Source organism: Epinephelus fuscoguttatus, linkage group LG17, assembly GCF_011397635.1.
Source record: "Epinephelus fuscoguttatus linkage group LG17, E.fuscoguttatus.final_Chr_v1".
Lineage (NCBI taxonomy): Eukaryota > Metazoa > Chordata > Actinopteri > Perciformes > Serranidae > Epinephelus > Epinephelus fuscoguttatus.
In genome coordinates, this window is record NC_064768.1 from 32,100,700 (window position 1) to 32,125,401 (window position 24,702).

Consider the following 24,702-nt stretch of genomic DNA (forward strand, 5'->3'; position numbering starts at 1 on the left):
GAGTATACTGTTTATTGTAAACTATTTATCTGATCAAATAGCGTCTTCTTATTTGCCATCACAAGATCAGTCTCTGGAAACCAAACTGGAGTGTGCTTGAAAAGTCTGCAGCAACCTCATGACATTGAAATAATGCTAAACGCTGATGATCACATGCAATCAGCCTACAAGGATGATGTTACTTTGGAAACATGAGACCTGTAAAATATGGGCCTGATAACTGTCAAGGGGTTGAAATATGCTTGTGGATTATAAGACAGAGGGCCCCTGGGCACAGATATGCAAAGGGCCACACCACCTCTTCTACATAAGAGCAAGACACACAGACTTTGTGGTGGTTTTGCATCTCTTTGCAGTTGCTGTGCATCTTTTTGTGGTTTTATGGCTCTTTGTGGTCATTTTCTGTGTTATCAAGGTAATTGTATGTCTTTATGGTAGTTTTGTGTCACTTCATAGTCATTTTGTGTCTCTTTGTGGTCATTTTGAGTCTCTTCCTGGTCAGTACGTGTTAATTTAGGTGACATTTTGCAGGTAAAGCCCAGGGAGGTCCTTGACACTTTGCACCCCTTGGCCTGTGACCAGTGAGCCCATTCAGTAATTTATCCATGATGTTTACATATCAGATAACTTCTTCCTTGCCTTACAACCTGAATTTTGTGCACCATGTTCATTAATTCAGCCTTTATTTAAAAAACAGAATGGTCCAATGGGAGCAGTCCAATTTCATGGGCACCTGTGTAAACAGGACTCACACCAGCATATTAAATGTGAAAATGTTCCAAGTCAAGCATGTAGAGTAGAACCTGTATCAGCCAACATGACCAAATGTTGCAGAAAACCAGCTGTATTGTAAACACCATTGCTTATTGTCCTTCTACTTAGGCTGTCAGCAGAACCTGTCTATGTCATGCTGATCGAGCAAAATGAAGCTGACAAACTCAAGGAAGAGTTTTATAATGAAGATGAAACGATAAGATGTGGAATGTCATCGGGCAACTCAAAGTCACAAACCATTATTTTTAAGACTAAATGCACTGAATGTGTCGTCGTTAAGACTGTGATGCAATCCTTTGGTCAAACTTCTCAGGAAAGATTAAAATAATACTGGTCAGCAGCTGAATGAAGCACCGGAACTGCCCTCAGCAGCACCACATGATCTTCATATGATTTCTCTAGCTGTCTTTCATGCAACAAGTTGTATTGTGACTGCAAGTGCAGAACAAAATAGCAGAGAAAGTGACTGCAGACTGTCTCAGGATACATGACAGTGCTGACATGGGCAACTGAGAGCGCAACTGCTGAAGTGCAAAGACTGATTCAGTGAAAAAGGGCACAAAGAAACTGCAAAATATATATGAACAATGAATAGTGGGGCTCACTTGTGAAATGTGAGGCTCAAATGTAGGGATAAATTAAACAGGTGGTATGTATTACATTTGGTAGAGACTCTATTGTTTAGTTTTAATGACTGTGCCAGGGCTGGCTCTCTCTCTGTGTGCAGAGGTAAAGTGCTGAGTCACTGTGACTCTGCAACAATCAAATTTCAGGATGTTGTAGACGTGCATCAGGAAATAGTAAAGTAAATCACCGCAGAAGTAGTTTAAGATAAAATCAATACACCAAGATGACACTTCCACTTGAATTTCCTCTGATGCATATTGTCCAAGTAATATATGTTGGACTGTGGAAAACTAATAGAGTCATAACTTGAGTGAATAGGGTGATTGTTGATTATAATTCCAGTGTATAAGTGTTGTTATTATTTATTTGTCTTATTGAGTTATTACTGTCACTGCACAAAATGTCCTCTTACTTCAGTGTTGGATTCTTGCCTGTCTTTTTTTCCCTTTTTGCCCTACTATCATGATCTGCGTGGCTGGGATCAAAGAGTGTTTATTCAAAGCAAGAGAAGTCTCTCCTCAACATATATGACTTTGCTAATGCCAGTGAATATAAGCAACTAGAGGCATAATGCAGAATTTCATGTCACCTTGACTTAGAGGAGCAGTTTGGATTTTTTGATGTGGGTTTGCATGAGGTATTTATCTATAGTCAGTCTGAAACATACAGTATATGTTGGTTGGCACGCCCACAGGTTCGAGAAACAAACAGGAGTCCGACACGTAAGCAAAGCATTGTACAGGTGTGGATGGGTGTCGGCAGCAAAACGTGTTTTAGCCACCTAAAAAATCTGTTTAAGTGTACGCTATATTTAGATAATATGCATTAGCACATTCTAACAAAGAAACCGTAAACAGCTCCATTTCCACCTCCATGCTTTTGTCAACACTACCAGACTCCAGTGACAAAAACAGTAATTTAAGTTCGCTGCACAAGGGAGCTGCTGGTCCACAGCTGCTTCAGTCAGTTAGTTAGTTTGTGCTATTATGTGATTTTGTTGAATCCAAATTAACCTTTTAAATGCTAAAGTCACACAGTAACACAAACAAAATAACTGTTCCGGGCAGTGGTGGACCAGCAGCTTCTGTGTTAAATCACTGTTTTTCTCAATGGAGTCTGACTTTGAAGAGAGTGATATAACAGCTTCATTTTCCAATTGGGAATCACCGTCTGACAGCAAGGTGGTGAAAATATCCTAAATGTAGCATACACTTACACTGATATTTTGTTATACATTTACATTTTGTTGCAGACACCTCCACAGCAGTTCACGGCTGAGCTCCCTTGTCAGCTTCCTTCCTGCTTCTCCAAACTGGGGTCGTGCCAACTGACATCTACTGCATGTAACATACTGTCTATGGATAAGCACCCTATGAAAGCCCACTTAAAAAAAATCTGAACTATCCCTTTAACGGAAGGTGGGGTTAACATGCTTGGATAGGGTGTGAACTATCTCAACTGTCTTGAGTCACAAATCTTTGGTGATAACACAAAAATGGGTTGGAACTTAAGTCCACCAATCCGGATGCAAAGGGCTGGAGCATGTTATAAAACAGACATCTGCCACACTACTGCTTCACTCTCTCCACTTCCTCCACCTCTCACAGCTTGAACTACAGTCAGGTGTAGCAGCTCACTCTGAAACCATGGCCGAGGACATGACTCTGCTGTGGGGCTCCGGCTCTCCTCCCTGCTGGAGGGTCATGATCGCTCTGGACGAGAAGAACCTGAAGGGCTACAACCAGAAACTGCTTTCCTTTGAGAAAATGGAGCACAAGTCCAAGCAAGTCATGGACATGAATCCCAGGGGACAGGTAAGATCATTTCAGACATTACTTAGACATATTCCTCTGATAGTGTCAGTCTGCCTTTTTTTCCTGATATGCACACATTTATATTCATTTTATTAGAAAAATAAAAAAGTTACATAAAGTTTTCTGTCCAATCTGTCTTTCTTAAAGCTTCCTTCATTCAAGCACAAAGACTATGTCCTGAATGAGTCCTACGCTGCCTGCATGTACCTAGAGGTAAGAACTTGGCCAAGTGCAAACTCAGGCCTCCTAGTTAAAAATGCATGTAGCCATATTCCATCAAGGAGTTAATAAGTAGGAGGACTCATTGTGCTGTGTGTTCAACAATGCCTCAAAGACAAACAGTCACCCTACACCTCAAAGGAAAAGAAACCGGAGCGCCATGCAGCTGTTCATAATAGCCGTCTTTTCATGTCTCCAACAACAGAACCAGTTCAAGTCCCAGGGAAACAAGCTGATCCCTGACTGCCCAGCTGAGCAAGCACAGATGTACCAGCGCATGTTTGAGGGTCTCACCCTAAATCAGAAAATGGGTATGTTAACCCTGACATGAAAAGTATTTTACTAAGAAATAATAGTCATCACCTTTGAGCCACTTAGATGAAGTTATTAAGGCATCACTAGGTTCAGCGTTTCACTTATAACTTGATGACTTGGCTGATGTTGTTGTCATTTAGACTTTGGCCTTATGGGACTTTGAAATACAGTGCTCTTGGCAACATCATACACAGAGCTGCCACCTTAAACCTCTGGGACTTCATTCAGTCTCCTCAGAGGACCTGAGTTGCTCAAAACACACACAGTGCACTAATGAGCTGTGCATTCATATTATTAAGCTATTGCACCATGCATTAATTCCATGTGGTGCACCCCTTAAAACAGCTAGATGTCGAGAGGTCAAACGTTAATCCCACAGAGGGTCACATGCTCAGACCAGCTTGCATGCAAAGCTCAAGTCATGAGACGGGGTTGTTTTTGGCGAGGGTTGCAAAAACAAGAGAGGCAGCAAAATCAGAAATACAGTTCCCAAAGTGAACAGTTTCTAAGTAGGCTGCCTCAAACTTTGTTGTAGCCACTTTTTCTCTCTTCACGTTGAAACTGTTGTTACATAATGTCCTTACTGACCCCACCCTCAACGCCTAGGGAAGTAAAACCAATTAGTCTAAGCACAGTGTAGTAGTGGATGTTGTATGATGAGCGGATAATGTTTGCTGATATCGTGCATTCCTCTGAGTGCCACCGTCACGACTGAATGCCTGTGGTAACATTTTGCAGCCGATGTTATCTACTACACCTGGAAGGTCCCAGAGGGAGAGAGACACGACTCGGCCATAAAGAGAAACAAAGAGGCTCTGACTACTGAGATCAAGCTGTGGGAGGGATACCTGCAGAAGGTAAACATGAAATCTCCTTTAACACACACGACAAAAGACACAGAGCTGCAGAGGAAATGGGACATGGGTCAAAATAAAAAAAAAGTACATGTCAAATTTTTCCCAAAGATTGTTTCTGTCATTTCAGGTAGTTCCTATCATGCTGAAAAGTTTGGTTATAACTGGTAATGTGATGTTAAAAATGGTGTGTGTGCCAATCAGTATGCTCACTATCAATGGTGCTGCTCGCGATTGGTCGGACAGGTGCATGGGTGGGAACGTGATATCTGTAGAGATTGCTGTGGTTCCAAATTATGTCACCAGGACAAGATGGCGGCGCCTGTATGCAGGATATCTTGGCTTCATTTTTGTGAAGTGATGTGTCTACAGTCTATGCTGCTGACATTAGCTTCTTAGTTCATTGATATAAGAGTGGTATCAGTCTTGTATAGCATCCATAACAGCAAAAAGATAGTAGTAAATAAGTGCGGCCCTGTTCAGCTGCTGACATGAGTATCATCATTTTCTGTTCTTTAGCCCTAACTCTTTTGCTCCTTCTTCTCAGGCATCGGGCTCTTTCCTGGCAGGGAAGAGCTTTTCACTGGCTGATGTGACTGTTTATCCAAGCATTGCTTATCTCTACCATTTTGGGTACGTGGATGAAATGACTGGAAATAACTTATAGCTGTTGGGCAAATTTAATGCAAATGTTCACACAAACTTTTCTCTCCCCTATAGGCTATCTGAGGAGCGTTACCCGAAACTGACAGCCTACTATAACGGTCTGAAGGACAGACGCAGCATCAGAGCCACCTGGCCTCCTACCTGGCTGGAGAACCCACAGTCACAAGACACACTGAAAGACATCTGAGATTCAAACATGCATCAGCAGACACACTGGAACTGTTCCTGTTGTGTAATAAATACCACTCCCTGCATTGCACTACTCTAGCTGGCTGCATTTTGAAGAAATATACATTTGCTGTTACTGTGGTTTGTATTTCCGTGCATAATTTGTGACAGAAACAGCAGATGATTATTTTTGTGCTGTTAACAAAAGGAATAAAAAATGACTTTCAGCTTTGTGTGCTTTAATAATTTCAAGGTCAGTGTCAGAGGTCTGTGTAACAGTAAACTATCGGTTTTTACACCAAGATTTTGAACCACAGGAAATTAAAAGAAAAATGCTATGCCATGACAACAATGAACCAGCACTACCGTCCAAAATAATAATCAGCAAACTGTTGGTGAAGGTTCTCAGTCATCCAGGTCATGGTAATCTTAAGTGCTATGTCGTAGGCAACTGGACTTGATTGTAATTTCTTGAAGACGTTTCACCTCATCCAAGAGGCTTCTTCAGTTCTAACGGACCGGTGTGGAGTTGCAGGCTTTAAACTCTGTGTGTGTGAGCCCCCAAGTCATTGAGCTCACATCTGACCTTAAGTCCAACTGCCTACGACATGGCAGTTAAAAATGATTAGCAAATGTAATCAAAATAATAGATAAAAAATTGTCATTGTTACCTCCGTTTCAGTATTACAATGTACGGCAATTGTGTGTGTGAGCTGATTCAGAACCCCCCGAACATCGACCATTATGGCCTTGATCCCTGGCTTTTTGTGATCAGCATCTTACTAAACTGTTTAACCCTGGGAACAAAGCAAATCAAAGTCATAATCGGGTGATAGTTTCAGGTCTCCAAAAGCAACAATTCATCCCCATTCACTGCAAAACATAATAGTTGTAAAGGTTTTGCTTAATCATGCTGCTCAAGCTAAAAGCATGTTCTGAGAATATAATGCAGTGATAGGATTCAACATACCATAAAACCAACAGCATACTGGGAATGAACACCAAAATCACATTTAAATTTGAGGTATAAGAAATAGGTCAGCAGAGCAAAAGTAAACAGAACACTTCCAAGGTCCTCGTGATAAAACATCACAGTATTGATTTTGATATGGACTTTGAAAGAGCCAATAGACCTAACATAGTTTGTATGGGACTGCCTTAAAATTTGGAGCTTGAGAAACCAGCTCTTTTACTGTAGCTGTGCTTCAAGAATCGTTACTGTCTTCAAAACTGAGAAGATGGAGACACATTTGATTTTAGTGGGTCTGCTGTCTATCTGCAGCCTCTCCTTTGGTCAAGGTAATACATATTATAATTTCAGCATATATAAGTGGTAGAATGTATTTAATATGTGTGTATTTGTACATGTAAATGAACAGAGCTTTAAAGTCCTGAAACCTGATATTTTCTATTTTGTGTAGACACGAAATTTTCTTGTGGGAACAAATTATTATCTTGGAGTAACAAGTTATTTTGTGTGTACTAGATAGTTAGCCTTTTATGTCTTGAAAGATAATAGGCTAACTTGTGTGCACAAGATAAAAGTTATTCCTTGAGCACACAAGTTAAAACAAAAATATCACCCTTCAGGACGTTAGGTGCTCCATATAAACGTCTGTGTTTGCTTTTTCCATTTCTTTAGACTGTAGTCAACAGCTTCTGGAGAATACTGATTTCCCAGGAACAGACATAACATTTGTCTACTCTCCTGATGTTGAGCACTGTCAGATGCTTTGCACTCAGCACGCCTCCTGTCTCTTCTTCACCTTTATTAGGGCTGACTGGACCAGAGACAACAGGTACAAAACAAACAGTACACACAGAATTAGAAATGCATTAGAAATACGTATTTCTTCAGAAGAGTGACATTTTTCAGAAGCCAAGAAATCTGAACAGAGACTAATTCCGATATATTTTTTAGCAGACATCAGGAGGGTTCTGGATGCAAAAACACACACACAAACATCTGCCCCTCTCTGCAGGCACTTCTACTGCTACCTCAAGACCACTCCCAGCGGACAGCCCAATGTTCGGACTCCACTGCTGGGTGTCACCTCAGGATTTTCTCTCAAATCCTGCAGCTCTGACTTACGTAGGCTCAACACCATTCCAACCATTATGAAAACCATTAGTTAATTGGTGATGCATGGTCACACTCTCCTTTACTCTGTCTGTCTGTCTGCCAGAGCCTTGTCTGTCTAAGGTGTACCAGAACGTGGACTTCTTTGGGGAAGACTACCGCACCTTGTTCACAGCAGACTATGAGGGGTGTCAGAGGGAATGCACACGGGACCCTGCCTGTCAGTTCTTTACTTATGTCAATGGCGTCTTCACACCAGAGAAGATCAGGTAAAACTGGATTACATAATGTTTCAAGAAGGAAGATTTTACTCAGCTGGTACCAACTTGTTGAGACATGTCACAGGGTCAGTTCTCTAATTATGTCATTTCTTGTTTTGTTTAAGGTACAAGTGCCACCTAAAATTCAGCTGGCCTGTACTAAAGATCCCTACTGTAGAAAAAAAGACAGGTGTAATATCTGGATTCTCCCACAATGTGCAAATGGCTCAACACTCTGACACAGGTACACAAACAGGTATTGGTATTAATCAAACATTTGACAAGTTGTTGTGCATGCTTTCTTATTGTATTTCCCTGTGTTTAATGCAGCATGTCAGGGCAAGCTTTTCCCAAGCACTGACATCCCAGGAAGTGACTTCATGACTCTGCCTGCAGCCTCTCCTGAACACTGTCAGACACTGTGTTCTGCCCATCCGTCCTGCGCCTTCTTCTCTTTTGTCAGGTACTGTGTGTGTGACAAAACTTTCTCAGAGTGAAATAAATATTTATTTAACTTTTCTCTGTCATGTGGCAATAAGACAATGAATAATTAGCAGGCATGTGCACAGATTGACCTCAGGTGGTGCTCAAGCACCTGCCCTTCTGGCCTTTTACTAGATAAGTGCCCCTTTTGTGAGATGTTTTTTTTTCTATTCTTTTAGTAATTTTACATTTTATTTTTTAAACTTAGCGCATGGCATCAGTTCTTAATTGAACACCTGTTGTATGACTGATAACTGCATTTGTGTCTAGCCCTGCCCCTTTCTCTTTAACGTATATTGTCACAGTCAACATAGTTAACACACAATTCACGCACCGTGCGGAGCAGCATAAACGTCTCCTGCCTTCATGGACAGCCAGGTAGATTTGATTTCAACAGCTGCCTGGTGCGAGCGGAGACAGAAGCCGAACTGCTTTCCCACTTCCACATGTCTTTATAACCCAAAACAAAATTTGAAATAATGTTAACTTCTGCCGCACCGCAGCTCTGATTATTTATTTCAACAAATCTGATATGTGGTTCGGTGCTGCAGGAACATTCTGTGCGTAAAAGAGTGCAGAGGAGGAGCTGCAGTTGTCTCACGCGTCTGCTCTCAGGGGTTCTTTAAGAATATTTAAAGCAAATTTAGGAAATAATTATGAGTATTATTAGTACGTGACTATTAAAAAAAGAAAAGAGGAGAACAAATTGAAAGGAGGAGCGCAAAGGAAAGCAATGGATAATAAAGTGAGGAAAGGACAGTAGAACGCACTGAGCCTTATTATTGCAGCTGAACACAGGCCTTTGTAGATTGGAGGGTTGATGGTTTGGTTAATCATTTCATTTGTTCAGAATACACCATTTTTCAAATTTGTATAAAGATTTGTTAATTTTGAATGCCTGTTTATTGTATAGACCTCCAAAGTGTGCAAGGCATGGCACTGCTTTCTTTGTTGTTGCCTGCTATAAATATATGACAAACATAGAAAGTGAATGTGAACGTGTAGCAGCTGCTGGGTGCATATAGTTTAGATCTTGAGACACCTCAGACAGACATGTTCCTTGCTCATTCATGTGCACAATTGTGTTGTTTACACTAAGGCTTCAAGAGCTCTCCCGGTGCCGGCAGACACATAGAAGTCTCCTGGCAGGGTGTGCTTCACAAACGGTGGCCCTTTTTTTCACTTGCCCATAAAATGTCTGTGCACTGCACTGGTAATTAGAAAGTGCTGAGTTATATTAGCCTATTTGTTGTTCCAGCAACTTAGCTGAGAGTATCTTAACTGTCGTGGTGTGGTTGAGTATTGGTTTTATGTTGCATCTGTTCTTTGTATATTATTCAAGGTTTCATTTTTGTCACTTTTTTTTTCAGTAATAACTTCAACTGTCACCTGAAGGGCAACAATGATTACATGGTGACCACAGCTAAAGCAGGAGTCACATCTGGGCTCCCAGCACACTTCTGTCAGCTGGATAACAGTATGTATCACTAATAAACGCTTCCTTCATATGTTCCCCTTACTTTAATGTTGGCTCAACTGAAGTAAGTGGGTGGGTGGGTTCCTTCTGGGTTGAATGAGGATTTTAATATGACTCCTTTCTTGTACAACAGTCCACAAAAGCATCATATCCTCCAGACATAGCCCATTTATTCTGTTTTGCTATTGTTGTAGTTGATATTTATGCATAATGATAATGTACATTTGAAGTGTTGCATGATAATCAGTATCACACTCTCAAACAATTTTGAATGGATTTATTTGCAATCATTACAACCTCGATAATTTAGTTAGTTAGATATTAGATATTTGCTGTTTGAGAAACTCATTCCACTGATGCAGGTCTACATGGGTCTTACATTTTTGTATCCTTAATAAGGAAAAGTTTGGTGCCTGACATTTGTTACTGTGTTTCATTTTTTGAATATGAAATGAATTGTTTGCAATTATATGTATGTATTATATTTATTCATATCTACAGTGTTTACAGATTCCTGGAGGCTTTGATGTAATTGTACATTTATTTAAGGAACTGATTACAAGCCTGCACTGCAGGCTTGTAATCAGAGGCACAATGAACATGAACTTACACACTGAGGAAGGCTGGACGGCCAAAAGCGCTCTGTGTTGAGCTTTTTTTTGTATTGATGACAAAATAAATTAACTTTTCTGCATTCTGGAGGTGTGCAATTCCCATTTTTTGATTCATTGTGGAAGAGGGGCCCACTTTTGGAAATGTTGTTTGTCGACTGGCCTGTCTGAGGACTCTCTTAAAAGCATGGTTATTTCACGCAGAGGTGGTGCCTTACGTCCTGCAAGTGTTGTGTGCCTGATTTGCTCAGGTTGTAACTGAGTGCTGATAACTTCTCAAATTCTCAGCCATTTTCCTCTAACATGTATAGATAAGAAACAAATTCTTATATTAGATTTGGTTATTATGTGATCTGATATTACAAAGACTGGAGATCATTCAGCACATCTTTCTGTTTATCCTTTCAGTTTAGTGTCAGTGAAATATTGAAATACTATTGTTGGTGAAGTCTAACCGTTCCTCTCTGCTGACAGGCTGGGTTAAGGTTGCTCACGAGGGAGTAGATTTCCAAGGTTCCTACATACGCTTTGAGCTGATGGACAATGCAGACATATGTCAGAGCACCTGTACTGCTGATCCTAACTGCCACTTCTACGCCTACGTAACTGAAAGCTTCTCTGACCGCAGTTACTGGTACAGTATTCTTTATGCACACCTGTCAATAAAGTTGCAACAACATTTCAGCAATCAGACACACTTAATAATATGATGAGTTATATTTGTGGTGCCCAATTTAAGATGGTGTTGTTGTACTGTGTTTTAGGCGCCGCTGCTATATCAATCGTGCCATCACCATGCCTGCTCCTCCTAAAGTTAACAAACTGGCCAATGTTGTGTCAGGCTTCCACCAGAGGAACTGTGTGTAGAGTGCTCTACACACACACACGTTTAACATCATTTGAATGCTGTTTAAGCTGCAGATTATTCTTTCTGTGTGTAAACAGAGCAATAAAACAGAGAGAACATCAGTTTGCTTTCAGCCTGCATTATTCATTTGAATGTCAGTATCCTCTCACTTGACTTTAACATTGTTGCCTTCTCCATCCTCTCTTTTCAGCCTATAGAATATGAGCGATGTTGTCATGGTTTACACTTCAGGTCAATACAAACCTGCCTACCCAATATAATTTTTTGGTTCCAGCTAACCACCAGCTTTTCAGGCTTTGTACCAATTTATTTTTGGTCAAATGCTCACAACTTTCCATAATTAGATGCGCAAACCAGAACTTAACCCGTTCCATGTTGGTGGAAAATGGGTAAAAAAAGATCATGAACATCCGTAAGCTTTCTGTGAGCTTTGCAGCAGCATATAGCCTCAACATCCTCATCATAAGACTGAAAACAGAGCAAAAAAGTCAGCTGGCCCAGCTGCTGGAGGAGCGAGCAGTCAGGGAGGAGCTCTTCTGTTGAGAAACTGAGACTACAACAACACAGCCTTAGCAAACTAAGGAGAATCACAGGCTTTTCTCTTGGCTCTCTAAAGTGGCCAGATGGAGGAAGTCAGGGATGCCAAGACAAAGACATCAACCCCAAGCATCTAGAGCACTCTACACATTTTGACATTGTTTTCTTTTTCTCGATTTCAGCACATTCCTTGTGTTACACTAATGCATTTAAATAAATTTGTTTTAAATGTGCTTTAAAGATAATTAAGGATAAGGATAATTAAGAAGTTGATTCTGTGTTGTACTGGGAGCCAATGAAAAGACTGAAATGCTGGCGTGATATGTTTCCAGACACGCACACGCATGCATGCGCGCACACACACACACACACACACACACACACACACACACACACACACACGTTGGTCAGGGTTTTGCAGGACTCTGTTTACACCAGTAGGTGGCAGTAACTGATTGAAATTGTATCAGGTCAACAAGAGAATTATGACAATCATAACAATCATAGATTTTGATGTATCTTAGATTTAAATGACTGACACATTTAGCTCTGTTTGTCTGAACATCAGACCAAACAGTAAGTGCCAAGTCAAGAAATAATCCAGCACATAACCACCAGTTAGCTTACACTGCAACTTGTTTTGTATGGAATGTAACAGGATGTAATGTGTTGATTTAATTAGACAGCTTTAGGGGTGGTATATTTTTTTAAGCTAAGCTAACTGGCTGCCGAGCATGGACTGTCTATAAAAATGAAAGATGAAAGCTCCTCAAAAGTGAAGCCAAAACATCTTGATCGCCCCCTGGTGGTTGGCTGCAGTATAGGTCATAAACCCTACCCCCTCCATGTTAGCATATGGGCCATGACTCAAACTAAAAACTCCAAGTACATGCCAAATAAAATTTTCCCAAAGATGGTTACTGTCCAGTTATTGTTATTTTTGAGTGACATTATCGATGTTGGCCTCAAAGGACAGTGTACTGTCGAGGATGACACCCAGACTCTTAACCTGAGGGGATGGATGTATTGACTTTGGAGTTATCAGTGGTTAGAGTGAAACTGTGCAGTTTAGCCAGAGTAGATTTGCTACCCACAAGGAGAACCTCAGTTTTATCACTGTTAAGTTTGAGGAAGTTGCATGAAAGCCAAGACTTACTATCTAATATGCAGTCAGAAAGGGATTTGGGGGGGGAGAGTGGTAGTAGACCTAATGGATAGATAGAGCTGGGTGTCATCGACATAACAGTGGAAATGAATACCAGATTTTCTGAAGATATGGCCCAGAGGTAGAAGGTACAGTCAGGTCCATAATTATTTGGACAATGATACAGTTGTCGTCATTTTGGCTCTGTACACCACCACAATGGGTTTTAAATGAAACAATGAATACCTGCTTAAAGTGCAGACTCTCAGCTTTCATTTAAGGCTTTTTTCAAAAATGTAGTATGAACCATGTAGGAATTACAACCATTTCTTCACACAGTCCCCCAACTTTAAGGGCTCATAAGTATTTGGACAAACTAACATAATCATCAATTAAACAGTCAGTTTTAATACTTGGTTGCAAATCCTTTACAGTCAATGACTGCCTGAAGTGTTGGACACATAGGCATCATCAGATGCTGGGTTTCTTCCCTGGTGATGCTCTGCCAGCCCTTTACTGCAGCCGTCTGCACTTCGTGCTTGTGTTTTGGGTGTTTGGCCCTCAGTTTTGGCTTCAGCAAGAGAAACGCATGCTCAATTGGATTCAGGTCAGATGATATGACTTGGCCATTGCAGAACATTCCACTTCTTTGCCTTAAAAATGTCTTTGGTTGCTTTTGCAGTATGCTTCAGGTCATTGTCCAACTGCACTGTGAAGCATCGTCCAATGAGTTTTGAAGCATTTGGTTGAATCTGAGCAGATAATGTAGCCCCAAACACTTCATTCACAGTGAAGATGGACATTGACCTGAAGCATACTGCAAAAGCAACCAAAGACATTTTTAAGGCAAAGAAGTGGAAAACTGAGGGCAAAACACAAGCAGGAAGTGCAGACGGCTGCAGTAAAGGGCTGGCAGAGCATCACCAGGGAAGAAACCCAGCATCTGGTGATGCCTATGTGTCCAACACTTCAGGCAGTCATTGACTGTAAAGGATTTGCAACCAAGTATTAAAACTGACTGTTTAATTGATGATTATGTTAGTTTGTCCAAATATTTATGAGCCCTTAAAGTTGGGGGACTGTGTGAAGAAATGGTTGTAATTCCTACATGGTTCATACTACATTTTTGAAAAAAGCCTTAAATGAAAGCTGAGAGTCTGCACTTTAAGCAGGTATTCATTGTTTCATTTAAAACCCATTGTGATGGTGTACAGAGCCAAAATGACGACAACTGTATCATTGTCCAAATAATTATGGACCTGACTGTATAAGGTCGTTCTTATTGCGCTGATGTATTCAAGTCTTTATCCCTCTGATAAGTTTAGTTATAACTAGTAATTTGATGATAAAAAAGGGTGGATTGAGGCCAATATGCTTGCTATCAATGGTGCTGTTTGCAATTGGTCAGACAGGTGTATGGGTAGGAACTTGATACCAGCAGAGATCGCTATTGCACAGACTCTAGCTCCAAATTATGTCACCAACACACTATGGCAGTGGCCATATTCAGGAAATTTTAGCTTCACTAAAAACTGACTTTCAGCTTTGTGTGCTTTAATAATTTAAGGTCAGTGTTTTACAGAGGTCTGTGTAACCGTATACTGCCAGTTTCTACACCAAGATATTGAGCCACAGGCATCGGACCTGCTCTCTCACAGCAAGTTTGAAGTTTTGACAGCTGATGCTGCTAAAGTCAAATAAACCTCTGCTGCTTTGACAGTCCTTTGGTTTGGTTTGTTGCCATTCAGATCCATGAATTTGCAGCTTTCTTGTCATTCCTTATTTGTCCAAAAGGTGGCAATAGACTGGTTTTCAAATGTTTTCATATGAAGACCACAAAGAGACACTTTTTAGTCACATTCTAAAGAGGTGAAAATATAACAGTGATAGGATTCAGCATACCATAAAAGCAACAGTTTACTGGCAATGAAACGGCAAAATCACATTTAAGAATAGGTCAGCAGAGCAAAAGTAAACAGAACACTGTTCCAAGGTCCTCATGATAAAACACCACAATATTGATTTTAATCTGGACGCTGAAAGAGCCAATAGACAAAACAGGTCATAGTTCGCATGGGACTGCCTTAAAATTTGGGGCTTGAGAAACAGTCCCTTTACCATCCCTCAGTTGCAGAACCAGCTCTTTAACTGCAGCTGTGCTTCAGGAATCGTTACTGACTTCAAAACTGAGAAGATGAAGACACATTGGATTTTAGTGGGTCTGCTGTGTATCTGCAGCCTCTCCTTTGGTCAAGGTAATGCATTTATTGGATACTGTCATTTCAGCACTTATAAGTGGTACAGTGTATTTTATATGTGTATTTGTACATATAAATGTACAAAGCCTTAAAGTCCTGAAACCTGATATATTTTATTTTGTGCAGACATGTAATTATCTTGACCAACAAATTATTTAAGTTGAAAATCTTTACTGATGTACACTATATAATTTGTTGAGAACAAAATGACGTAACAGCGGTCAGTGGAAACCTAAATCATCAACCCACTGAGGGCTGGATTCAGAATCTCACCCAAAATCAAAGAAAAAAATTGGAAACACAGGCTGATCCAACTTGTGTGAATTTCATCACAGCAACTCATAATATGTTTTGGTAGTGTGTATCCCCCCACATTTTTGTATGCACTCCAGACAATGTCTGGGCATGCTCCTGATGAGTCGGCGGATGGTGTCTTGGGGGATCTCCTCCCAGACCTGGATCAGGGCATCAGTGAGCTCCTGGACAGTCTGTGACGCCACTTGATGGCAACAAGGCACCGATACATAACGTCCCATAGGTGCTCAATTGGATTTAGGTCAGAACGAGAGGGCCAGTCAATGGCACCAATGCCTTCCTCATCCAGGAACTGCCTACACACTCTGGCCACATGAGGCCAGGCATTGTCCTGCACCAGGAGGAACCCAGGGCCCACTGCACCAGCGTAAGGCCTGACCGTCACTCTGAGGATTTCATCCCAGTCCCTAACAGCAGTCAGGGTACCGCTGGCTATCACATGGAGGTCTGTGCGACCCACCAATGATATGCCTCCACAGACCATCACTGACCCACCGCCAAACCATTCAAGTTGGTTGATGTTACTGGCAGCATAACGTTCACCACAGCGTCTCCAGACTCTTTCGTGCCTGTCACATGTGCTCAGTGTGAACCTGCACTCAACTGTGAAGAGAACTGGGCACCAGTGGCAGACCTGCCAATTCTGGTGTTCTCTGGCAAATGCCAATCAAGCTGCATGGTACTGGGCTGTGAGCACAGGTCCCACTAAATGACGTCGGGCCCTCATGCCACCCTCATGGAGTCTGTTTGTGACAGTTTGGTCAGAAACATGCATACCAGTAGCCTGCTGGAAGTCATTTTGTAGGGCTCTGTCAGTGCTCCTCCTGTTTCTCCTCACACAAAGGAGCAGATACTGGTCCTGCTGCTGGGTTGATGCCCTTCTACAGCCCTGTCCAACTCTCCTCGTGTAATGGCCGTCTGTGCTGGAAGACACAGTGAACCTTGCGACCACATATATGGATGTACCATCTTGGAGGAGCTGGACTACCAGGGTTGTCTTGCTTGTTCCTCTCCACTGCACCTGTTGTCCCTATCATTTGCACCAAAGCAGGTCAAACTGATTGACAATCACTTGTGCTTCCTGAGTGGACAGATTGATATCCCTGAGGTTTAACCGTCTTGGTGTTATGCTGTGACCAATGAGTGTTCCATTATTTATTTTTACCAGTGTAATTAAGCTTTTATCTCTTGAAAGATAATAGGCTAACACACTTGATAAAACAAAAATATCACCCTTCAGGACGTTAGGTGCACTATATAAAAGTCTCTGTTTTCTTTTTCCAATTCTTTAGACTGTAGTCAACAGCTTCTGGAGAATGTGGATTTCCCAGGAACAGACATAACATCTGTCTACTCTCCTGATGTTGAGCACTGTCAGATGCTTTGCACTCAGCACGCCTCCTGTCTCTTCTTCACCTTTATTAGGGCTGACTGGACCAGAGACAACAGGTACAAAACAAGCAATACACACAGAATTAGAAATACGTTAGAAATACTTATTTCTTCAGAAGAGGTTAGCAAGACGGTAAAAAAAAAAATTCTAATCTCAGAAAAGTGAAAACTGGAGTTGTACGTTTTTTACATTTAGAGCTACAATGCAATAGCAGAAGTCACGAGGGTGCTGAATGCATAAAGCGATGTTAATGAAAGGGGAAAAAAACATGCAGTTTTGATCTAAACTCTTTTTCAGTTAAGGTATTATCTTTAAAAACTGCTTATTATATAATTTTCATGGGTACTAACTACCATTTTTATCTGTTCACAAACATCTGCCCCTCTCTGCAGGCACTTCTACTGCTACCTCAAGACCACTCCCAGCGGACAGCCCAGTGTTCGGACTCCACTGCTGGGTGTCACCTCAGGATTTTCTCTCAAATCCTGCAGCTCAGACTTACGTAGGGTCAACACCATTCTAACCATTATGAAAACCATTAGTTAATTGATGATGCATGGTCACACTCTCCTTTACTCTGTCTGTCTGTCTGCCAGAGCCTTGTCTGTCTAAGGTGTACCAGAACATCGACTTCCCTGGGGAAGACTACCGCACCTTGTTCACAGCAGACTATGAAGGGTGTCAGAGGGAATGCACACGGGACCCTGCCTGTCAGTTCTTTACTTATGCTACTGGGGTTTACACACCAGAGAAGATCAGGTAAAACTGGATTACATAATGTTACATTGCTGCAGTCACTTTATGCTCTCCCACTAGTTGTTACACACATCGTCTGACACACTGGGACACATCAACAGTGGAGGTTTCAGGTCAAAAGTTTTAATCAACCAATGAGAAGGAAGTACCAGCTGGCATCGACATGGTGTAGGGTCAATTCTCTAATTATGTTATTTCTTTTTTTGTTTAAGGTACAAGTGCTTCCTTAAATTCAGCTGGGCCGTACCAAGGACTCCTATTGTAGAAAAAAAGACAGGTGTAATATCTGGATTCTCCCACAATGTGCAAATGGCTCAACACTCTGACACAGGTACAGAAACAGGTATTGGTGTTAATCAAACATTTGACAGGTTGTTGTGCATGCTTTCTTATTGTATTTCCCTGTGTTTAATGCAGCATGTCAGGGCAAGCTTTTCCCAAGCACTGACATCCCAGGAAGTGACTTCATGACTCTGCCTGCAGCCTCTCCCGAACACTGTCAGACACTGTGTTCTGCCCATCCGTCCTGCACCTTCTTCTCTTTTGTCAGGTACTGTGTGTGTGACAAAACTTTCTCAGAGTGAAATAAATATTTGAGTCACGTCTGTTCTTTGTACATTAATTGAGTTTTCATTTTCTTTTTTTTTTTCAGTAATAACTTCAACTGTTACCTGAAAGGCAACAAAAATGAGATGGTGACCACAGCTAAAGCAGGAGTCACGTCTGGGCTCCCAGCACACTTCTGTCAGCTGGATAACAGTATGTGTCACTAACAAACACTTCCTTCGTATTTTCCACTTACTTCAACTTTGGCTCGGCAAAAACATTCAAAGGGGGAAGTTACCGTTAAAAGTTAGCCCTCCCCGACTTGGCCCTAAGAGGTGTTTCAGAGAGCAAGATAGTTACTACGTAGTTAAACTGGTTCGTTATCAGGGTGCATTTGTTCAAAATGTTTAACCCTCATCAGAATGATCCATGTATGGAAAGCCCATTCTTTGCTATCTAGAATCAGCTAATCCATTTTAATATTTTGCTGTTTTTTCAAAGTAGCATTGAACTAGTCCATACCCATTGGTAGCTTTGTCACCTTCTACCTATGCGTCCTGTTCTACATATCTACTAAGTTTAGTAAAAATCGATATGGCGGTTAGGCCTAGATAAGAAATTAGCTCTCTAATTTAGTTTAATTTAATTTTTTTTAATTTTATATACTTTATTAATCCCGGAGGGGAAATTCAATTTTTTTCACTCTGTTGATCAGGTCAATAATGGAGGGGTCCCCTCAGATTATGTGTGGTCATATGCCTACAAAGTTGCGTGGTGATTGGTGAAACCCTTGAGATGTTATACACCTTTATGTGATGAGCCACGCCCTCCGCAATATTCATTGCCTTAAGTTTTCCAACTTTTGCCAAGAGGGAACTTAAGATATTGGTCCTAGATTGTGTTCAGAGTTTCATGCAGATCGGTCAAACTTCCTAGGAAGTAGGGCATTAACAGAAAAGACGATTTGTCGACGTGTCGACGTCAGTGGCACAAGTCGACACCCCCCAGGAGGAGTCGACAAGTCCTGTGTTTTTTTCCTGTCTCTCTGTATATGTGCTTGTGTACAGAATGCAGTCGCTGCCTCTGATTGGCTTACGTTGATACTTTATCCTTGACTTAACCAATAGTTATAGTCACTTCATTAAAAGGGCGGTAACGTTACTTGGCGCATAGAGGGGAAATTAACACAAGACCACAACAAGACAAGAGACACGGCTGCAGAGAACGTAGAAGGTGATAGGCCTGAGAAAACGCCTGAAGTCCCGAACATACTCAGGCGGAACGTACGTGGAACGGACTCCACGGAGGTCCGCGCGGACTCAAAGCAGACGTCCGCAAGCCCTGTGCGCGCAAAGCTCAGATTTTACGACCATGCGGACTTCGCTCCGCGCACCAGTGACTGCTCGGCATGTATTTTTCACATGGCAGGGATTTTTACGGACATTTTTACAGGAAACTACAACGCGGAAGTGCACTCGACTATGAAAGTGCGAATGACTGCAGACATTCCTGGCGGAGTCCGCTCCGCTAATAGTACGCCTGAGTATGTTCGGGTCTTGAGTGACAGACACACATCACATGTGTGGAGATACTTCACTTTCCTCCGCCATGTCAATGTGATGACGTCATCAAATGACTTGTCGACTCAACTTAGACTTTATTGACAGATAAGTCGATCTGAAAAAAATCAAAGTCGTTAATACCCTACTAGGAAGAGATCGATTTTAAGTGTTTTTCAAAAAATTAAAAATGGCGGAAAATCTATATAACCGGAAGTTATGGGTTCTTGAGGCAAATTTGTTCCTCATGAGGAGAGGCATCTCTGTGCAAAGTTTCATGTCTCTACGACATACGGGGCATGAGATATGCCCATTCAAAGTTTGCAATTTCAGTCGGTTGCTATAGCACCCCCTTTGGCCAATTGATGTAATATTGCTTCATTCGCATCCTCGCATGACCCTCTACCACTGTGCCAAATTTCACATGGATTGAGTAAGTCAGTGAGGAGAAAAATGCAGAACAGACACACACACACCCACAGACAGAGAGTTTTCGTCATTATATAGTAAGGTTAAATCACCCTGATCCAGGTGCAAATTACCAAATCCGAATAGTGCTCTAACTGGCCAAATCTGGACGTTTCCTTGTCATGTTTTGTCTGTATTTATGAAAAGACAACTTCCACTGAATTCCAACATGTTTCAATAATTTCATAATAAATCAAATCTCAGCCATTTTCCTCTAACATACAGATAAATGATAAACTCTCATATTAGATTTGGTTATTATGTAATTTGATATCACAAAGACTGGAATCATTCAGCACATGTGAATGTTTTTCTGTTTATCCTTTCAGTTTATTGCCAGTGAAATACTGAAATACTATTGTTGGTGAAGTCTAACCGTTCCTCTCTGCTGACAGACTGGGTTAAGCTTGCTCACGAGGGAGTGGACTTCCGAGGTTCTGACATACGCTTTGAGCTGATGGACAATGCAGACATATGTCAGAGCACCTGTACTGCTGATCCTAACTGCCAGTTCTACACCTACGTAAATGAAAGCTTCTCTGACCGCAGTTACTGGTACAGTATTCTTTATGCACACATGCAAACCTTCATAAACACAAATACTGTCAATAAAGCTGCAACAACATTTCAGCAATCAGACACACTTAATAATATGATGACAGTTATATTTGTTGTGCCCAATTTAAGATGGTGTTGTTGTTGTTGTTTTGTGTTTTAGGCGCCGCTGCTATGTTAAGCGTGTCATCACCATGCCTGCTCCTCCTAAAGTTACCAAACTGGCCAATGTTGTGTCAGGCTTCCACCAGAGGAACTGTGTGTAGAGTGCTCCACTATAATAAAGGATGGTCATCAACAGAGGGGGTTTGGTGTTTTTCAATAAGACCAGAGATGAACTTCTCAGTATCTACAATATAATGGTCTAATCATTTCTTTAAATCTGTTTTTTCTGTTATATCAATAACTGATGCAAGTTACCATTAAAAAAATAAAACCTACTGTCACTAGGCATCATTATTAACACAATACAACTTTTTATTGTCATTGTGTTACTACACACTGAGGTACTTCTAGGAACTGCTGTTATCATAGATGAGCCAAAACTTCATTACCCTGCACCAGTGTATAAGGTTGGTCATCAGTTTAAAGGATATCAGAGTAAACCTGAGCTCACAGTCACAGGCAGGAAATGCAGGCATGATGGTTTTATCTTACTATATAATGACGAAAACTGTCTGTGGGTGTGTGTCTGTTCCACATTTTTCTCCTCACTGACTTGGTCAATCCATGTGAAATTTGGCACAGTGGTAGAGGATCATGGGAGGATGTGAATGAAGCAATATTACATCAATTGGCCAAAGGAGGGCGCTATAGCAACCGATTGAAATTGCAAACTTTGAATGGGCATATCTCATGCCCTGTATGTTGTAGAGACATGATGCCTGAGGAACAAATTTGCCTCAAGAACCATTAACTTCTGGCGATATAGATTTTCCGCCATTTTGAATTTTTTGAAAAACTTTTCAAATCGATCTCTTCCTAGGAAGTTTGACCAATCTGCATGAAACTGGGTGAACATAATCTAGGGACCAATATCTAAAGTTCCCTCTTGGCAAAAGTTGGAAAACTTACTAAACTGAGCTTCTATAAGGCAATGAATATTGCGGAGGGCGTGGCTCATCACATAAAGGTGTATAACATCTCAAGGGTTTCACCGATCATCACGCAACTTTGTAGACATATGACCACACATAATCTGAGGGGACCCCTCCATCATTGAGCCGATCAAACAAAATGGGGGCGCTAGAGAGCTAATTTCTTATCTAGGCCTAACAGCCGTATCGATTTTTACTAAACTTGGTAGATATGTAGAACAGAATGTGACTGGAGAAATTTAACTCTAATTGGCAACTGGGTGGCGCTATAACAACAGAAAAATGCTTAAAAATGGCTAAAATGCAACCGATCGCTGTGGCTCCCTCTGTGGCCGAATGTTGTTGTTTTTTTCTAATTTTTGGTATGACTAAGTCATGGTATGGTATGCTGCTACAACAAGGGCTAGCCGCTCCTTTCCCATGTGAACTACCAGTGCGCCCCACTTTTAAGTCAATACAACATATAAATACTTTAACTATCTGCCTTTCAACATGCTACCTCAACTACTAATGTACAGTTTTAGCCCACTAACTATCCCACTATTGGCAATGTTACTACTGTACTTTCAATAAAGCAATTGTACTATCAAATTCACAAAAACTCTGAAAACATTGCTCTTCTTAATGGGTTCAGTTGACTATTTAATCTGCAATTTCCTATGACCTGTATCCCAAACACACACCATGTGAAACTGTATGTGGGCAACTGTGCACTCAATGGGTATGGACTAGTTATTACTGATTTATATTTTCTAAGATGCAGATGAGGAATATAACTAAACCCCATTCTGCCACAGCACCACAAGTTCAGTGTTTTTCTCCCCTGCAGAGTAAAATATGGATGCACCTGCAAAAAATTAATTGATTAGGTGATACAACCATTACGGTTCATGGTTCCCTTAAGGTCAGAGTAGCACTGATCATCACCAGGTTATCCATTAATTTGAGTCTTGTCAAGTTCAGATTTTAAACAAACAGGTAGGTTTAAATATTTTTGTTACCTTTCATGTGTCTTTAAAAACAGTAACATTTGCGTCTCTAGCTTGAAGCTGGGACTCAGGAATCGTTTTTGGGGCTTTTTTTGTAAATGTATCACTTATCAAGGAAATCAATTACAGCCTTATGTCTTCTTGAGTATGACGCAACAAGCTGCGCACACCTGGATTTGGGGATTTTCTGCCATTCTCTGCACCTCCTCTCAAGCAGATCCATGGACAGCCATTGTCAGCTCTCCCCACTGAGCCATTCACAGAGTTGTCCCTAAACCACGTCTGTGTTGTCTTGGCTGTGTGCTTAGGTTCATTGTCCTGTTGGATACACACTATGATACACACACAAACTGATTACATGAACATTTGATGCTCACCTCTGAGAATCTGCAAACTTGATCTCGTATCCTTTAGCACAGTGTTTTTCAACCACTGTGCCACGGCACACTAGTGTGTCGTGAGATATTGTCTGGTGTGCCGTGGGAAATTATCCAATTTCACCTAATTGGTCTAAAAAATATTTTATGAAAACAAATTAATTATTATCCGCAAATAATGTGCCGTTGTCGAGTGTCCGTGCTGTCTAGTGATCGGCAGAGTAACCATGTAATACTCTTCCATATCAGTAGGTGGCAGCAGGTAGCTAATTGCTTTGTACTTTGAGAAGAGAATTAGTGATGCATGGATGCGTCAGGTGGCGGTGACAATGGCATTGTGGCTAGCGAGACTATACGGTGACAGTGATGGAGAAGTTTTTGAAAAGGAAAGATGCTAACTCCGAACTGGACCCTGGACAAAATTCGGACCCAGATGAAGGCCCAAGTATGAGTGGAGGTCAAAAGAAAGCAAAGACGGTTAGCTCAAGCAAAGTCTCTGGCGCGAGGCAATACAGCGAAAGCTATCTTTCATTTGGATTTACTTTCACCGGGGATGCAATGAAACCGACTCCGTTGTGCTTGGTGTGTGGTGAAAAGCTATCCAACAGTGCTATGGTCCCAAGTAAGCTTAAACGCCATCTCCAAACGAAACACCCTTCGCTTCAAAACAAGAATGCGTACTATTTTGTTCGCCTGCGTGAACACAAGGAGAAACAGGCAACTTTCATGAGAAAAACCACAAAGGTAAATGAGAGAGCCCTTAAAGCTAGCTACCACGTTGCTGAACTTGTTGCTAAGTCAAAAAAGTCGCACACTGTGGCAGAGACATTAATACTTCCCGCCTGCAAAGCCATTGTAAATGAGATGCTCGGACCTGAAGCGACTAAAGAAATAGCCAAAGTCCCTCTCTCAGATAACACAATTTCCAGACGTATTGATGACATGTCTGCAGACATCGAAAGTGTGGTTTTGGAAAAGATCCATATCAGTAAGGTAAATTTGCATTGCAACTTGATGAGTCTACTGATATTACTGGACATGCTCAACTCTTGGCCAATGTGCGTTTTGTAGATGGAGACGCAGTCAGAGAAAACTTCCTTTTTTGCAAGGCATTGCCAGAAAAAACAACAAGAGGGGAAATTTCAGAATATCTTGAACAAGGAGGACATAAGTGGGAAAACTGCACGAGTGTCTGCACTGATGGAGCTGCAACCATGGTCGGGCACACCAAAGGCTTTGTAAGCAGAGTGAAGGAAAGAAACCCAGATGTGATTGTTACGCACTGTTTTTTACACCGTGAGGCCCTCGTAGCCAAGAACTTTACCAGCAGACCTAGTTCCTGTGTTGGATGATGTTGTGCGCATGGTAAACTTTGTAAAGTCATGACCCGTGAAAAGTCGCATATTTGCATCTTTGTGTGAGGAAATGGGAGCGGAGCATAAAGCCTTGCTGTTTCATACGGAGGTCCGATGGTTGTCGCGCGGCAAGGTCT

The 24,702-nt window shown here is 41.4% G+C and overlaps 2 protein-coding genes across 4 annotated transcripts; both read left to right on the plus strand.

Moving 5' to 3' along the window:
* Positions 1-2,969: 2,969 nt before the first annotated feature.
* On the plus strand, positions 2,970-5,664 carry LOC125904516 (glutathione S-transferase A-like). Its single transcript, XM_049601973.1, has 6 exons — positions 2,970-3,215; positions 3,363-3,428; positions 3,640-3,745; positions 4,488-4,606; positions 5,151-5,236; positions 5,324-5,664. The coding sequence occupies exons 1-6, from the start codon at positions 3,048-3,050 to the stop codon at positions 5,454-5,456; spliced, it is 678 nt and encodes a 225-aa protein (XP_049457930.1). The 5' UTR covers positions 2,970-3,047; the 3' UTR covers positions 5,457-5,664.
* A 911-nt stretch (positions 5,665-6,575) lies between these two features.
* Positions 6,576-21,187, plus strand: LOC125904515 (coagulation factor XI-like). Of its 3 annotated transcripts, none has more exons than XM_049601972.1 (9): positions 6,576-6,736; positions 7,080-7,236; positions 7,420-7,529; positions 7,624-7,786; positions 7,903-8,021; positions 8,108-8,240; positions 9,631-9,737; positions 10,823-10,982; positions 11,113-11,310. In XM_049601972.1, exons 1-9 carry the CDS (start codon positions 6,676-6,678, stop codon positions 11,213-11,215), a joined length of 1,113 nt encoding a protein of 370 aa, XP_049457929.1. In that variant the 5' UTR covers positions 6,576-6,675; the 3' UTR covers positions 11,216-11,310. The 3 variants fall into 3 exon arrangements, with proteins under 3 accessions (XP_049457929.1, XP_049457928.1, XP_049457927.1); XM_049601971.1 differs by lacking the exons at positions 7,080-7,236; positions 7,420-7,529; positions 7,624-7,786; ... (3 more) ...; positions 10,823-10,982; positions 11,113-11,310 and adding exons at positions 16,763-16,919; positions 17,256-17,365; positions 17,460-17,622; ... (3 more) ...; positions 20,588-20,747; positions 20,911-21,187 and having other exon boundaries at positions 6,584-6,736; XM_049601970.1 differs by lacking the exons at positions 6,576-6,736; positions 7,080-7,236; positions 7,420-7,529; ... (4 more) ...; positions 10,823-10,982; positions 11,113-11,310 and adding exons at positions 15,000-15,152; positions 16,763-16,919; positions 17,256-17,365; ... (4 more) ...; positions 20,588-20,747; positions 20,911-21,187.
* Positions 21,188-24,702: the final 3,515 nt, after the last annotated feature.

Bases quoted from the DNA above. Each gene is read 5' to 3' on its own strand.
- LOC125904516 (XM_049601973.1), top strand. From the start codon at position 3,048: ATGGCCGAGGACATGACTCTGCTGTGGGGCTCCGGCTCTCCTCCCTGC. The intron at 4,607-5,150 runs GTAAACATGAAA...CCTTCTTCTCAG, and splicing joins GGGAGGGATACCTGCAGAAG to GCATCGGGCTCTTTCCTGGC. The intron at 5,237-5,323 runs GTACGTGGATGA...TCTCCCCTATAG, and splicing joins GCTTATCTCTACCATTTTGG to GCTATCTGAGGAGCGTTACC.
- LOC125904515 (XM_049601972.1), top strand. From the start codon at position 6,676: ATGGAGACACATTTGATTTTAGTGGGTCTGCTGTCTATCTGCAGCCTC. The intron at 8,022-8,107 runs GTACACAAACAG...TGTTTAATGCAG, and splicing joins GGCTCAACACTCTGACACAG to CATGTCAGGGCAAGCTTTTC. The intron at 8,241-9,630 runs GTACTGTGTGTG...TTTTTTTTTCAG, and splicing joins GCCTTCTTCTCTTTTGTCAG to TAATAACTTCAACTGTCACC.